Raw genomic sequence first — 15306 nt, 5'->3', positions numbered from 1 at the left:
ATGGATCAATTAAAATGGGACACCCTGTACACATACATGTTTGAATAATTTTCAATTACAGCGCAAGGTGATAAACTGCACGTTAAAATCCTCGTATATATAAGAAACGAAAAGAAAAAAAAATTAGACTACGAAAAACGTTGACCGTATAATACAGTAATTATTCATCGCAGTATCGAGAATTAGAATCGGCGAGATGGAAAGAAGGGAATAGAAGAGAAAAAAAAACAAAAAAAAAAAAGAAGAGAAAACCCCAATTGAACAAATAAATCTAACATTTTCAAGCATTCGGACGTACCCGGAATGCAGCGATGAAGATTTATTCGACTGAAAGGGCAGTTCTTGCAGGGCGATAGTAGAGGCGATATACGCGAATGTAGTAGGTGTCGTATATATATATATATATGTATATATGGTTACGTAGATATATATATAGGACAATACATGGATTCGCGATCGCCGTGTGCTACAGGAAACGAATGGACTTTGTATTTCGTGAAAACGTCGCGCTCTCGCGTTATCGATAAAATTTATTTTTCTCTCATGCCTCTTTCGATCCCTGAACCCATACCTATGTGTATACGTATGACAGGTGATGCTGCAGGTGTCTATAGACATCGCACACCCATCTATAACACATACTCCTCGTGTGCCTGACATTTCTATATTACATGCACACATATATATGCCCATGCGCGACGTATACACCGCGCGTTTGACCGATGCTGCATGCGTCAGGAGATACGATCGCGAGAAAATCTCGATCGTATGATGCGATCGATCCACGAGTAATGCCACATAATTAAAGAAATTGAACTAAATATGTAGGTATATATATATACGCGGATACGTATATATGTATATACATTCGATTCGTGAATACGGACTCGAATCTTTTAGCGTAAAAGTTCGCCGTTCATTGTAATTTACGGGGTGCATCGCGTTGCAGCAGCGGCATTACCGTTACGTACGTATGTACGTGTCGGTACATACATATCGCACGAACGCTATGTAACGTTCACATATATTCACGTGTAGGCGCGTGTGTGTAAAATATGTGTATGCCCACAACCCGAACCCCCGCAACCACCTCGGATATAGAAGGGCGGCACGCGGGAACGCAACACTGAGATTAGCAGCGGGTAAAAAATCGATGTCATCGCCCGTAACTCCCTCTGCCACCCCCCCCCCCCCCCCCCCCCCCCCGCCCTTCGCCGACCCCCCTCGAACCCCCGCGCCCGTTGGAGGAGCAAATAAAAGAAGGCGACCGACTACGCGTCACGGGTGCGAGTGAGCGTGGAAGAGAGCGAGGGAGAGAAGAAAAAAAAAAATAAAACAAAAAGAAGAGAAGAAAAAAAAAAAACAGAAGAAGGAAGGAACAAAAAATAAACGCAGTACGCACAAGGCAGAGGGATTGAAAAAAAAAAAACGTAGAGGAAAACGAGAGAGCGACAGAGAGGAGGAAGGAGGAGATTGAAAAGAAGAACTAAAAGGAGAGAAGCCGACGTGAGTGAAAGAGGGGTAAAGTAGGAAAAAAAAAATAAATAAATAAAAGGAAAAAGGAAGAAAAGAAAAAAATGTAAAAAGAAAATAGGAAAAAATAGTAGCGAGGCAACCCCAACGCGCGGTTGTATGGACACAGCATAGGTATACCTATATAGGTGTGGTACATACGGACGCGGAGGTTCGAATCCAGGGTTTGGGGAGTGGGGAGTGGGGAGTCGGGAGTCGGGAGTCGGGAGTGGGGAATGGGGGATGGGTGAAGGGGGTCGAGAATCGAGAGATAAAGGACGGTGAGTGACGAAGGTATGAGGGCCGAGGAGAGCCGGAGCGAAGAACGGGACCCAACGAGAACGCGATGGATTTTATATAATTGGTCAGCGTCCTATCCCTGTGCTCCCGTTGCCTTGTACAGATGTATTGCAGTTTCGGAAAGTTAATCTCATTGTCGGTTCGCGTGTTTCGGACTCTTTTAATTGCACGATTATACCTGTATCCGTGGATACCTAAGATACGCGATAGTTTCGCGTGTACGTTGAGCACACCAACGGCGTCTGCGACGAATCAAACGATCAAATATTATACATAGGTATACTGAAGAGTATATATACATACGTACACGTAATGAGCACTACCTGCCGCAGAATCGCTCGAGGTTTGTTTTTCCATTTTTTTGGATCGTAATGAAGCGAAGCAAAAGTCGACTCGTCGCTTCTGCGGCGCGGTGCGCGAAAACAAATGATAAATAAAAAATTCAGAAGTCAGTGTTACGGAAGATCCGATTTTTCGTGGTCAACCAATTGGCACGTTATTCCCGAAATTATTAACCCCGAATAAGCAGATGAATTTGAAATTTGTGGACATTGGATCGGAGGTTGTTAGAACAAAGGAGAAACTTTTACCTCTAATTAACGTGAAAAACTTAGGACAAAGATAGAGATTCCGCAAACACCGGGATTCAAAGTCAATCTATACATCCGTAAAATTCCGTACGATACAAATCGAATGTGTACTTAACGAAATTTAACAATCCAACAATCGAAGCCAACAATCGGCATATATTATGGTACACCTAGATCTATACTTGGGCTCGACGGGCGTCGGTGTCCTCGGTATTAAAAATTCACGTTATAATATTGTCGGAATCGCCGATTTCCAGCCAGGCAAGTTTACCCAATTCCAGGTATACGTGTATCTTTAGCCTTCGTACACGAAAGATATACACACCAGCGTATGGACCTATACGCTAGTGTATAATGATCGGTAGGAAATAGCGCGGTTATTTTACGAGTTAAGTTAAACTTCGAACTAGGACATAACCGACAAATTTGAGTATAGCTGACTGGCGAGCGAAGTAAGTAGAGTGGCGAGGGTGATGGTGATGGTAGCGGTGGCGGTGGCGGTGGCGGTGGCGATGGTGTGGTGCTAGAGGGTGAACGGAGGGTGAGAATGCGCTGGTGTGGCGTGGCGGTCGCAACGCCGTCGTTCATGCTGGACGTGGACATTCTCTATAAACTCCGCAGGGGACGAAAGTATACAGAGACGAGGGCATATATTAAAGAAAGTGGTAGCGGTAGTGGTGCAGTTGGTATTTGCCTCGGTTCACGTTGCAAGGCAGTAGAGATACGCCAGCGGCGCGGCGAAAATAGGGGGCCGAATAAAAATGAAAAATATTAATAACAATAATGATGATAATCATCGTGATCATAACAACAATGATAATGACAATAAGAGCGAGAAGAACAGAAGAAAAAGAAAGAAAAAAAATGAATAACGAGCAAAAGAAACAGAGGAATCAAATAAAGAGAAAATGAAAGAAGGAAAGAAAGAAAGAAAGAAAGGAAAAAGACCGCGAGGGGTAAAAAGTAAAAGCTCTAGCGCCGCAAGGGAACATTGTTTTCATTCGAGGATTAAATTGAAAAGGATTATAGAAGTACGAGGTTATGTATATAACCTAACCTATACATATATTTTATGTGTATAGGTATATTATAAATATATATGTATACGTGTGTATATAGAACTGACGTATCCCAACTTCTCGCACCCCTGCTCGTACGTATATATATATATAATATATATGTATATTAGTTTGATATAGTGATGCACTAAGCACTACACTTTGCGCAGCAACACATCATATATTATACAAAATAATATATTACACATCGTTGATATATATATCTATGTAATATCACTAGTCGCAAATTATGCACCTTTATTGTATGCGTGATTTTCTCCTTTTATGAATTGGAAATCCCTTTCATTTCGGAATGACAAAAAAAAGAGAAAAAAAAAAACGGTGAATGCATTAGAAAACCAAAGATCCGTATACAGAGTGACTTGACGTTGATTAATTTATATCTAAATACCTGGAACTCCGGAAGACGTACATGTAAACCGAAAAAGGACTTATCCAGAGACAAAATGCATGTACTGGACATATTGGGAAAATTCAAAATCCCTAATTGCTCATACCTTCTACCTAAAATGAGGTATCCCACGAAAAAAACAAGAAAAAAATTCTACAACCGAATTATAAAGATGAGATATATTCCAATCACATGATTTCACAGATAAGCCGCACGTGTAATTTTCATATTCATGATTAATCACATTCACTTTTCTTTCCAATCTTAAACCCTTTCTACACTAAGGTGCATTGTGATATATATGTATGCGTTTGTGTGTGTGTGTGTGTGTGTGTGCGTGGGTCGCGGCGACGTAGAAGAGGGGCGTAAAGGATATTCCCCACACCATTTCCCATTAGCCAACACCCCTAGAACAAGAGTGAGAAATGATCGCCACGTAATGAATATCAACGCGGTAGGGGGTTACCCTAAGGGTGGTGGTACGAGGGTTCTCGCTATATAGGTATAAGGACGCGTGTGGTTGCCACTGCCGCGGTACTCGCGCACGCACAATGAACGCTTCTGTAGTTTATATACACGTATATAACCTGTATACCTATGGACGTATACATATATACGCATGCCTATGTAAGGATGATGGTTTAACGTCTACACAGTCGTATGTACGTCTAAAGAAGAAGCAGGGATCGGTGCAGATATTATATATGTAGTTCCGGGATATCGCGCGAGGGTGAAAAGTTTGCCTCTTTTTTCATTTTATATAATTTTTATTTATTTTTTATTTATTTTTTATTTATTTTTTATTCATTTGCCCCCTTTGTATTCATATTTTGTTAGAATATTTTGTTGTTTTCAACGAGAACATTTCTTCTCGGAAACGAACGTGCGTTTGACAAGTTATTTAAATATGTACGTGTACGTACATATGTATATTATGTATACACATGGGGAATTCCACGTCATTTCGACAAACCAAAAAATTCACCCACTTCGATTTTTCCAGCAATTTTTTCCACCATAGCTCTTCATTCGGAACATTTTTGGAAGTTTTTTTCACTTTTTTTTTTAAATTTCTTTTGCTTTTTTCGAAAAAAAAAAACTTTCTTTGACGTCACAAGGATTCTTTCTTCAAACATGTCTACTGTCGACTTATTTTGAAAATAAAATGGAAAAAAATGGAAAAAAAAAGACAAAAAATTTCTCAACTTTTTTTCAAAGAAAAAAATGTTTGTCGTTGGCCATAGTTTCATTAGGAATTTGACAAAACAAACGAAAAAAAATCTATTCCGGTGCTGTTTTCAGTTTTTCAGTTTCCGATAATTCAAAACTAAAAAAAGGTTGGACGAAAAAATTTGAAAAAAATTACAATAGGGTTTCGAACGAAGCGCAATCAGAAACAAAAAAAAAAACAACAAAGAAAAAAAAAACGCTGGAAAAATCGAAGAGGGTGACTTTTTTTGGTTTGTCGAAAGGTAAACACATACAATTGTTTGTCGAATGAGAGAATATGAAAACGAAGTTTTACCTGCTTGTGCATCTCCACATTTAGGCCATAGGACATCTCGTAGTACTGCAACAGAAATATAGTTTAAAAACAGCAACGGTCGATTGTTTAATTCGTGATATACATAATACGATCTGCATGGAACATGAAAGTGAAACGAAGAAAAAAGAATCCAAATTTGATAAATATATTCCGAATTCCATCTATACCCGCCATAATATCTGTGACAGAAACTGTTTCACTATATCTACATCCGTTTAACACCGGAACCGAATGACCTTTTGCTCTCAAAGCCGCGAGCGACGTTATATAGTTGTAGAGTATTACATACTACATAAATTGGTGCAGGGGAAACTAGATACGAAATCCCCCGCCCTGACAAAAATAATATTCTTCCCCTGCGATTCTTACATACTATACACATACACGTATGTACACATATTACACGTACACCCTTTGGAAATTATCTATATCGCAATCGGTGTAACTAGATATATACCTACTCAAAACTAACGGTAAGCGGGTGCACACGTAAGATAAAATAAGCAGAGCTTTGAAAAAGGGGCGGAAAAGTTACCCGTTGTGTAATCCGACTCTTGCCTCCCTATGATCTTCGCATATACATACAACATTATTTAGGTTACAAGGGTTTCGATTCGCGACCTTCCTTGCTTTCATTTTTTCTATTATTTTTCGTCTCCATGAATCCACTTATTTTCCTTGGTTACACGCGATAACGTGGCGCGGGGAGAGATAAAAAAAAACCGGAAAAGTGCAACGTACGATAAAATTGAAAATTACGCGGTAATGGCGCAACATGATGCTTTTAAAAGACTTTCCTTTCAAATTAAGTCGTTTCGATCGCTGTCGTTTTTTGCGGAATGGAGGTGAACGTATACCATTTCAGAAAATGTAAGCCCTCGATCGCACCGCACCAGGGACCTGACTCTAGAAAAAAATAACGCTGAAATTCCGTGACGTCGGAAATGATCGATTTCGTGGAATACGTGTGTATCTGCGATAATTATCTAATTGCGGGCAAGAGAAACAATCGAACTAATTGAGTCGAAATAATTGAATCGCAGGTGAGCTTAAAATATACAAAATACAACTAGAATCTAGAATACGATATATGTATATATACCTATACCTCGGAGTGTGGAAACGAACTGATAACCACGATAGATATAATATATAGAAATCTTTCAATCCGACTGAACTTATAGAATTATTATGAGGCACTCGGGTAACTTATAAATCCTTCTTCATCTACTTTTAACGAGTAAGGGATTCAACATTTCTTCGTGCGGATGGGAAATAATGCGACTATAAGTTCCGCGACTATTTCCACATAATTTCTCGAGTAAATTTCCTTTCAATTCCTTCGCCGATCTCATCTCATAATCGGCGCAGACCCGTATTATTCACAAACTGCACGGACGTAACAATATCAATTTATATACATATTTCATAATTAGACACGGTGAAACTATACGAAAAAAAAAATGATGAAGCAAAAATTCAAATAAGATTCGAAAAACTTGGAGTATTCCGCGCCTGATGACCCGTTTCCGAAAAAAACACACCGTCATTTATGACCACCGAAGGGTCGAAAAACGTTGTTTTTTTGGAGTTGACCGAAGTAGGTTAACTTTCAAAAAGTGAATTTACATTGGATATTACAGCATCGCTGCGAATTTGTACCTCGGTGCACCTGGGCGCCATGTTTTTCAATATTTTCGAAATTTTCCAACAGAATCCTGCGAAATCTTTGAGGAACGTCTCGAAATTTGTTAGAATTTTTCGAATGCTTTTCCAACGAGTGGCGACGCTCCAAAGTTGACCTACTTCGGACCACCGGAAGAAACCACGTTTCTCGACCTTTCGGTGGTTATAATTGTCAATGTGTTTTTTTTTCTCGACATTCGAAAACGAGCCATCAGACGGAGGATACTCCGAGCTTTTGGACCTTCTTTAAATTTCTGCTGTATCATTTTTTTCTTCGCAGTTACAATCCTCCGAACTGAGGACTCTAAACTTTACGCGTCGACGTTATATTCCCAGAGATAACCATATCCACGTGAAAGGGGTGGGACGAAAATGTGAATAGCGCGATAATATAATAGCCGCCGGTTGACACCAGTTTGCATCCTCCTTCTTCTTCCTTTAATTCTCTACAATATTTTCTCTCCCTCTCCCTCTCCCGCTCCCTCTCTCTCTCTCTCTCTGTGTACGTGTGCTCGTGTGTGTGCATAGTTCTCGCCGTCTCTCTCGGTCCGGTCGCCGCGATTCTCCGACTCTCTCGCTCGCTGCGTTTACTTGGAGATATCGATTACCGGCTCAACTCCCCACCTGCACCCCGGTCCGCCCTTCGCCTGAGTTCCACCCGCGAATCACCCCGAACACTCCCACCCTGCAGCAGCGGCAGCAACAGCAGCGGCGGCACCCTGGCATTCGGTTTGGCTGGTGTCACGTCACACTGTAGCAGTTCACGGGGATGTAGTGCGTACCACATACGTTGGCGTGTGTGTGGAGAGAGAGAGAGAGAGAGAGAGAGAGAGAGGCTGCCGCCTCGTGGAAATCTTCACTGGGTCCTGTGAAACGTGTCGTATCATGTACTTACGTACATACGTACCTACGCGTACGTAATACACGCATTTGTACGATCGTCGTGTGCATACGTACGTATGCACGTGCGCGCGTGTTCGGGTGAACAAGGGATTCGCAAACAAATGACAGACGCCCTAATATTTCATTCGGAGTATTCAATTTCCGTCTTCATGAACACCCATCCGCCGTCCGTTCCGTCGTTTATTTTCTCTCTCGCTCGCTCCCCTCTACGTACTACAGAATTCGTACCTATCCCCACATGTATATACGTATGTATATATGAGGTTTATAGTCCGCGAGAAAATGCGCCGATATATTTCAGTATACATACATATTCGATAATACATACCTATATACGTATAGTTACGGCAGGTACTTTATATATGATAGTATATATGAAGGATTACACATTTGCATGTATATGTGAACATACAAGTCCCGTACAAGTTTTAACTTATCCAACCCTCGCAAAATATATGTACATATATATATATATATATACCTATATGGTATAGATTTAACGGGTTGGTTATTATATCTATATACGCTTAGACCGTACGTATATACCTCCGCACCTATATGTACATATATATACACATCTACGTTCCCTGCACGTGACAGTGTCTCTGAACTCGATTTCGTATGTTATACAGGGTGGTCCATCCAACCCCGCCCCTGCGCCACCCCGAATAACTTGGTTGTCATTCCCTCCAACGGAATCAGTGTCACCTGAAAAATTTGTTGCATTCGAAGTGGGAAAATGAGCTTTGGATGTGGACATTTGGAGCACACGAGCAAATAAATTGGGTAAACCAAAAAATATTCATTCGATTAATTCTCCTTGAATTCCCACCTCCGTTATTTAAACAGGAACTTTGGAGGCGGAGGTCGTTCGAAGGTCATGTTGTTGCACATCCACTTCCGAAGCTCATTTCCTCCCTTCAAATGCAACAACTTTACCAAATGACACATTTCGATACAAGCGATGATAACCAAGTTATTAGGCTTGGCAGAGTCGAATGGACCACCCTGTATACATCGGGTATCCACGAATATAGGCGGTTATAAGTATGTACTGAAAATATACTCCCCTTATAACCGGCTCGCGGAACATTACCATATTTAGCAGAGATTCAATCAGCGTCAAAATGGCGCGAACTTATTCTACCTTTATACCCGTACATACCTATGTGTACTTACATACATACGTACGTCGTATTGCGTTCTTGAGAGGCAAAAAAAAAAAAAAAACACGACGACGATCACGATTATCATTATTACTATTTGCTCAATTACTATCGAATCTTTTTTTTTCTTGTTCTTTGGAACATGAAATGCTACACGGATACGTATGTACGTACGTACGTGTCGAAGAAAATTTCACACCTCATGTTACGGTGTGTGATTTGAAAAGAAAAGTAGGAGAAAAAAAAAAAAAAAAAAAAAAAAGGAGAAGACACGATGAAAGGGAAAAAAATGAATAAATCATAAACGAATGACGAATAAATTACAAACAATTAAAAAACTTACCATTACGTAATGCCTCTGCATTTCAGTCTTCTCATTAGCTAACTTCTCGCATTCTAACTTGAGCCTGAAAAAGGTATATAAAAGTGTAAAAGAAACAAAAGAGAAGTAGGTAATGTAAAAGAGAGAAGTGCATTTATAAGACGGTGTGCGGAACACCGTGAGAAAGTCGCTGATGAAAACTTACGAATGATACTGTTGTTGAATAAAATTAAATTCTTCTTTGATTCTCTCGCAAGTGTCGGCCACCGTGAATTTCAACCCACCGGCAGCTCCAGCTGCGCTTCCACCGCCACCCTGAAAAACAAACGAATAATTTTTTTAATTTAAATTTTTTTTTCTTTTTTTTTTTTTCTCCCTTTGTAATATGCCCCATGGATCGAGATATGAATTGAAAATCATGTCACAGTTAAGAAAAAAGAAAACAAAACCAAAACATATATTTATAATTTACCTATAAATAAAATGGATTTCATTTTCGTTAAAGTATTTTTATTTACAATTTAAAATTTTTGGTCTAACGATATAACAATCCTACGATGAATGAATAAATTAATCCATTGAATAATTAATTGAACAAAAAATCTTGCGAGGCATGCGAAGATCGAATGAATTCTAAATGAAATGATTATGTGGAAATTTTTCAAAGTCCATACATAAATACATGTATATCGGTTTGTTTGAATTACACTACTTATATATACATGTATACAGTAATATACGAATACGTGCAATAAGAAATTTAGAATTTTGCGGTGTGCTTGGTTGAAAAAGCGTCGCCACACCATTCGCACGTATCGCGGGTATACCTATAATACGGCTCGTTAGTCGCGAAATCCATTGGCTACAGCCGGCGTATTACGCGTGCCTTATACATACGTGTATACATGTATGTGTACCTAACCGTCTCGCGGTTCTCGCCCGATAAACGAAACGTAAAAAAAAACAGAATAAAAAGGGAGAATTAATAATTCGTGAAAAGCCGCGCCAAAAAAGAGAGAAAGAAAAAAAAGAAATAAAAAATTCGTTTTCTTTTCAAATTCTCCGAGGCTGATCCACCCGTGTATGTACATATATATAGGTGTACTCGTGTGGAGCTATACGTTCATGTGATACGTACATATATGTATATTTCTCGCATTCGTTTTGTCGGTGCAACTGCAAGTTTTGTCCGTAGAGTGGAAGAACCGTCGGTATAACGTCTTACCGTGTGGTATAGGTATAACGTATGTACGTCTCACCGCAACGATCTCGATTCGCGTTCGTTCGAAAGCGTAAAGGGTATATTATCCATCTATAAGTATACATTACCGACCCTGACCACAAAGCATAGCTATTTATACGTAAAGAGAGGAAAAAAAAAAAACAAGGGACACGAAACGATCGGGGTAAGAATATTCCCTCAGATTTTTATATCGCCTCCGAACGCCTCGATACATAGGTGGTAAAATTTTAATCGACCGTTAACGATGTACACGTGGGTATTTTGTGCTTCTTTTTTTTCCAGTCTTCGTTTTCCAGTCTTTTATTTTCTAATACCAACTCGAGGTTGGAGAACCGCCAAAGTGAGAAGAGAAGGAGTTTGCGATAAAAGTCAGCGGCGGCAAACGAAGGCTATGAAAAAAAAGCCAATTTTTTTTTTCAAAAAGGGAGGAAAAAAAAAAGAAAAACGAAACGAAAAATTGTCACCCATTCTTTTTTCACATAATCTGTTTCTCGGCGATTTCGATTAACCGTCGGAATAGCGTCGTATGACCCGCGTCGCGATATCCCTCGAAATCGTTATCGACGGCAAATAATTTGGGCAATTCAAATGTGGTGGTGTTTTTTTTTTTTTTTTACCGAAATATTAGTATACGTTTTTCATACACAGCGTTATTTTTAAACTCATATTCGTGCGGGTTGTGCCCTTCCGGGTTTTTTTTTTTTTTCCCCCATCCCTCGATACACGCGGGATAAAATTCTTCCATCTGAAAAAGAGATCTGTAAGAAACTTTTCTCGGAAAAGTTTTACCTCCCCGCCCCCCCGTCCCGTACGGACCGCGTAGCGTTACGGTACAAACGTTAAGAAATAGTTGATGCTACCATATGAAACTTCTAAGTTCTTCCAGGTATTGTGTCTGTACATGAATATACAAAGTTAAAATATAGATGCACTATAAAATTTATGAAGAAGCTCCTAAATCTCCACCGTATACTATAATCAAAGCTCCAGTTTTCCATGGGTATATCTATACGATATGTGGACACACCGACGCATTCGACTCGAGAAACTCTGACCTCACTTATACCTACGTATAAATATATATCTACAAATTTATATACCTATGTATACGTATATAAATATAATACGGGATTTAAACTTATACGTATACAAACAAACGAAGGCGAGAAAAAGGAAAAATGTAAAAAGAATGCGGAAAGGAAGAAAATGGAAGAAAAGGAGAAAAATAAAGATAAGGAATAGAAAAAATAGCACGAGAAAATATCGCAGAAAGAGCGAGAGAAGAAAAAAAAACAAGAAAAGAATAAATAAAATAAAAGAAACACAGAGAGGAAGTAGAGGTGATAAAGTATACGTATACATATATACACGTGGTGTAATAGTGAGAGAAAAATCGAGAAAAAAAAGGGGGCGAGGGGGGGAGGGGGGAAATAAGAGAAAGAAGCGAAGGGGCTAAGGGAGGAGGAAAAGCTAGCGCGTATACGTATAAAGGGTCGGTTCTATAAAAGACTAGCGCAGCCCAAGGTGAGGGGAGAAGAAGGAAAGAGGCGAGGAGCGGATGGGGGGATGGGGGGGGGGGAAGAGGCCGAGGAGATCGAGGGTGAGGTGAGGCGAGGTGCGAGGCGAGTACAGTCGGCATACGGAATCATCTCTACCGTATAAGAAGAGTCGGGGGGTTGAAGGCGTCCTTAATGAGACTTGCTCCACAAAACTTCCCTCTCCGTCGCCCGTTTTCTCTCTCTTTCTCTTCCCCCGCAACTTTTTCCCTCCGACTTCCTCTGCGCGAAACCCCGGCAGCGGCGGCAGCGGCACCACCACCGGAAAAACTCGCCCCGCGTCCTTCGCACCGACATAAGACCCCTTTTACACCCCAACGCCAGGCCTCGCCGTACGTCAACAAATTAACGGGCGCACACACGCTACCATTTTTAAGACAACAATTGAGACGTCCAGGCGATTTTCAAAGACAAGAACGCGCGGAGGTCCCGCGGTCTGTTTAACGTCGTTGTATATACATATATATATATATATATATATATATATATATATATGAATGTGTACATGAAGTGGCATTTATGTATATACATATGTAAACCATGTACGTTTATCTGAATTTTAAATATATAGTATTTTAGAAATTTGAAAATGGAAGTGGACGAAGGTACCACGAATGAAGAAAAAAAAAAAAGAAAATCAATCGTTTCGAGAAAGATTGATTTTTCAGGCGACGTAGATAGAGCGTCCGAGCCGATAATGAGGAGCCACGAGTGTACGTACATCTATATCAATTGCCGTAAGATCGGTACAGGAATCTCCTCTTCATATGCTTCTTCTCTTCTCTTCCTTCTGTTTTTTTTTTTTTTTTTTTTTTTTTTTTTAAATGCAATTTATCGCGTCTATTATAGTTCTGGCGACGACCCAATTTTCTCACACTACCGCAAACCACGTGTAGTATATACGATGTTATTAATTTTTCGAACGAATACATCGTTATTTCTACACAATTGTAATACGTCCTCGAATCTAACAATAAGAGGTAATTATACCATATCGGCTGAAACCGCTCAAGATCGAAGAAGCAAAAAGAAAAGAAAAAAAGAGAGATGCACGACCCGAGTCAATTCTCTTTTTTCCCTACCTCCATATCTCGACCGAATATCTGAAGAATCCCACACCTTCGTAATCTCCTACGGAAAAAAAAAAAAAAAAAAAAAAAATTATCCCGTATTTGAGCGCGGGGAACGAGATGAGAAATTTTACAAAAAGTATCATTTCGAAGTCTGTCTCAATTCGGTATTACAAATAACGTGTCTTATCCAAACTATGTATTTCAGAATATTTGTCTGCAGTTCTCACGTTCTCACGTTAATTTATTTATCGTTTATTTGTTTTCAGTCGATTATACGAAAGCAAGTGGATGATTTGGCCACTTGTTGAATTCGGTTTGGAACGCGTTGCAGGCGCTCGGGGGTCGATGCGGATGGAAAATGAAGGCAGCAGAAGCAGCGGCGGCGGCGGCGGCGGCCGCGGTATACACATAACGTACTACACTTGTTGCAATCATCAAATGCCGGAGTCATCGAACAGGTTGTTGTTACCGGAGTTTAATCAATCAAACTACGCACATATAGGCACCTCTCCCCACCTACCTACCCATCAACCTCCTTCGGCGCACGCTGTTTTACGCCGACATCACCGACGCCCTATAAATTATACCTAACCTACGGAGTGCGCAACACCGAACAAACCGTCTGTTGTCTGTCTGTGTGTATGTGCATGTGTGGGTGTGCGTTGTACGCACCGCGTGCGGAATCTCCATTTTCAAAGCGCAACGAAGATCATTGAAATTTTCGTACACGGGGACCGAGTCCCTTACCGACCAAAAAGCGCCATTATGCCACATCTGCGCGATGTACTTTGATTCTTTTTGCCCCCCTCCCGGTTTATGTATGACTCGCATCATTTCCAAACAAGTTCAAGTCACCCGAAAAGTAACTTTGCCGATATAGGGTTGTACACAGGCGGGATTCCCGTGAGTCAGCCAAGTGATAAAGGAGCGTGTGCGATGGAAATGAAAATAATTAAGCGTCGATAAGAATATCAGCGATGATAATGACGACGCTGTAGTAAACCAGCGGTAGTAATTAGGATATAATAGCGATAAATGCAATTATAAAGCTCGCCGTGCGTTACGTGAACTTTACACACGCGTATTTATAGCTATAATATTTTGCATACCATTGAATTAACGGCATGACGTAAATACGAGCGATTATAAATACTCGGGCGGAAACTTAAATCACCCGCTTCCAAAATTAACTCGATAGACCGCTAAGCGCCCTCAAATCCCGATTCATTTATTGCTAGGAGTATTAATGTTATTGGCTCGGTCTCCGATGAAATATAGCCCACCTGTCCCACGGCCGCAAGGGAAGACGGAGGGACGGAGGGACGGACGGCGTGAAAGCGACAGGGGCCGGGACGAGTCGAGTGAACTGCGATCGGTAACATTTCGTGGGGGGGGGGAGGGTCGCCGGTCGGAGGCGGAGGTGGAGGAAGCGTCGAGGCGCTCGATCGAGAGGAAAAGGGAACGGGGACGTGAGACTATACAAGGGGGTTACGAGGGTGCAGAGGGAAAAGCGGGACGCCGCAAGTCTAAGACGACGACTACGACAACTGTACTTCCATCGGCCGGGCTACGCGCTCGATTCTGCTCCCATCTACACCCTTATCGATTGCCCGACGAATGTTTTCAACTAAAATATCGACACGGTGGCGGGGGGTGGGGGTCATTCTAACCCCTGTAACCCCTTCTCGTGATGTCGCTGTACATCGTTTAGGTTGTACCTATATTTCATACGATGCCGTCGTCGTATGCCCACGTAATATGTAAGTATATAGGTATGTACTCAGATGCTCCGTAACATATATGATACCAATTATGTAATGTGTGCACAGGGTGAAATCATTTTCATTGATCTTAACCTGCATTTTACGGACTATCAACGATCGGTCATTTCTCGCGATTTCACCCTACGCCGACTCTGTGAGAAGTGCAAAGGTATCGT

At 40.8% G+C, this 15306-nt stretch overlaps 1 protein-coding gene across 5 annotated transcripts in view; it reads right to left on the bottom strand.

Annotated features, from left to right (window-relative positions):
• Positions 1 to 15306, bottom strand: part of LOC105690959 (protein groucho-like) — a 49683-nt gene that overhangs the window by 20632 nt on the left and 13745 nt on the right. For 3 of the 5 annotated variants that reach the window (XM_048660398.1, XM_048660399.1, XM_048660401.1), the window contains 3 exons: positions 9701 to 9810; positions 9517 to 9580; positions 5398 to 5445 (listed from right to left, as the gene is read on the bottom strand). In XM_048660398.1, coding sequence (XP_048516355.1) covers positions 5398 to 5445; positions 9517 to 9580; positions 9701 to 9810 — 222 coding nt within the window. The remainder of the gene's footprint in view (positions 1 to 5397; positions 5446 to 9516; positions 9581 to 9700; positions 9811 to 15306) is intronic. The other 2 variants (XM_048660400.1, XM_048660402.1) reach the window with 1 other exon arrangement.

The sequence above is a fragment of the Athalia rosae genome, chromosome 1, assembly GCF_917208135.1.
Source record: "Athalia rosae chromosome 1, iyAthRosa1.1, whole genome shotgun sequence".
In the NCBI taxonomy this organism is placed as follows: Eukaryota; Metazoa; Arthropoda; class Insecta; order Hymenoptera; family Athaliidae; genus Athalia; species Athalia rosae.
Note: the sequence above shows the minus strand (reverse complement) of the source record. Positions and strands in the feature narration are given on the sequence as shown.